Raw genomic sequence first — 2062 nt, forward strand, 5'->3', positions numbered from 1 at the left:
GGACGAACTACAACAAAGAAGACATGAAATAGGATGGGTAGGGTAGATTTTGTAAACCAAAGAGATAGAAACCCCACAATGGTTCCAAGAATCCCATCTACGAGCCTTATGTGAAGAAGACATCCTTAGGATAAGGTAGGCCCATCTTTAGGGACCGCCCAAACTGAGGCCAGTCACTATCTGCTAGGAAGAGGGAGAGAGCATATCCACACCTCTCTTTCCTTTTATCCCACGCCAACTAGTCAGATGATGATGGTAATGCCAGTGCATTTTTTGCCTCTGGAAAATGAAAAGAGAAGCATGGACTTCCAAAAAAACAAACATTTATCCTCACTTAGCTGGATGCAGCATCGATCTGATGCTGCATCTGTCCTCCGCCTGCCATGCAATGAGAACTGGGCGATCAAACACTGATGATTGCTCAGTTTAGGAGTTTATTGGCAGCTTCATTGTGCCATCCTATTTAAAATATTTAGGAACATTTGTGGGGACATATTTTATAGGCACTAGACCACAACTACACAGGTATGCATTTTCTTTACAAATGTTTTGCAATATAAGAACATCATAGATCATTTAACTTTATATGCTACAGTGCATTTGCTATTTACATCTGGACTTGTATGATAGCTAGGGGTTTATATCAATTAATTTAGGATATTAGCCTATGTTTACATAAATTTCTATTTTATGTATTTTGAATAAAACATTGCAGGCATCCTATGGAACCAAGAAATCATACGCTGATGCATTTTGCAATGACATATATGTGACATTTTGCCTGCCTGCTCAGAGGACTGAATCTGGATGTTAATTTCTAATGTTTTCAGTCTTCATTCTAGTTTCCATGACTATATTGGGTGTCAGCACCATAATAGGTGTCTTCACCAACTCACTCATCATCACTGTGAACATCTTTGACAAAATCATGGGAAAGGCCTTAAGTCCCTCCGATCTTATTTTGGTTACAATGGGTGCAACTAATGTTCTGTTTCAGTTCCTAATGCTGGCAAATGATTTCCTAAGCTTTCTCAACAGTGAACTCTACTTTTCAGATGAGATCTACACTTTGTTTACAATCATGCTGAACATTCCAATTTACTCCAATTTCTGGTTCACAGTTTGTCTATCTGTAAATTATTGTCTGCAGATTGTTATCTTCACAAATCCACTTCTCATTCGGATTAAGTTAGCAGTTTCCCGACTAATACCCCATCTTCTCCTGGCCTCCTTTCTTATGGCAATGGCGACTGGCATCCCTGCAGCCTGGAACTTGAACAAAGATACTCCAAATTTAAACACCTCAAGCAATGAGACTGAGGAAATAAGTGTCGCTAAACTGAATATTTATTACTTCCTCGCCTGTAACCTTATAAGCTGCTCTCTTCCTCTAATTTTAGTCACTGTTGCCAATGGACTGATTATCAAGTCACTGTTAAATAACAATTCTGACAGAAATGTAAATGGAGAGCTGAGTACACGAGCTCAAGGTCGGATTCGAGCAGCAAGGACGATAAGCTGCCTTCTGCTGTTATATATTTTCTTCTATATATCAGAAATTCTAATGTTTGTAGATGCCTTTCCTCCCAGCAGCCCAGGGTTCTGCATCTGTTTGATAGTTATTTATAGTTATTCTCCTTCACAATCTATTGTTCTAATTTTTGGAAGTCCCCGGCTGAAACAAGTGTCCTTAGATTTACTTAGTTCTGTACATTTATTTAAAAAAGGAAAGACAAATAAGCCAACTATTTCTTTTATTAAACTTAAAACTACAAAAGTAAATTTCCCACCTACAAAAATTTGTTTATGGTATTTGTCCATTCGTTAGGTATGACTAGCATATTCCTAAAGAGAATATAAGGGGGTAGATCCACAAAGAAATGACGCCGGTGTAATTTAAAAATTCCCGCGTCGTATCTTTGTTTTGAATCCTCAAAACAAGATACGACGGCATCTCGGCTAGATGAAAAAACTAGCCGTCGGATCTAAGATGCAATTTTTCGGCGTCCGCTAGGTGGCGTTCCCGTCGTAATCCGCGTCGAGTATGCAAATTAGCTATTTC

The 2062-nt window shown here is 38.7% G+C and overlaps 1 protein-coding gene across 1 annotated transcript; it reads left to right on the top strand.

Annotated features, from left to right (window-relative positions):
- Nucleotides 1-768: 768 nt before the first annotated feature.
- Nucleotides 769-1860, top strand: LOC120924894 (taste receptor type 2 member 40-like). The gene has a single exon (XM_040335873.1). The coding sequence runs from the start codon at nucleotides 821-823 to the stop codon at nucleotides 1826-1828; it is 1008 nt and encodes a 335-aa protein (XP_040191807.1). The 5' UTR covers nucleotides 769-820; the 3' UTR covers nucleotides 1829-1860.
- The last annotated feature ends 202 nt before the right edge of the window (nucleotides 1861-2062 follow it).

This window comes from Rana temporaria, chromosome 1, assembly GCF_905171775.1.
Source record: "Rana temporaria chromosome 1, aRanTem1.1, whole genome shotgun sequence".
In the NCBI taxonomy this organism is placed as follows: domain Eukaryota; kingdom Metazoa; phylum Chordata; class Amphibia; order Anura; family Ranidae; genus Rana; species Rana temporaria.

Bases quoted from the DNA above. Each gene is read 5' to 3' on its own strand.
- LOC120924894 (XM_040335873.1), top strand. From the start codon at position 821: ATGTTTTCAGTCTTCATTCTAGTTTCCATGACTATATTGGGTGTCAGC.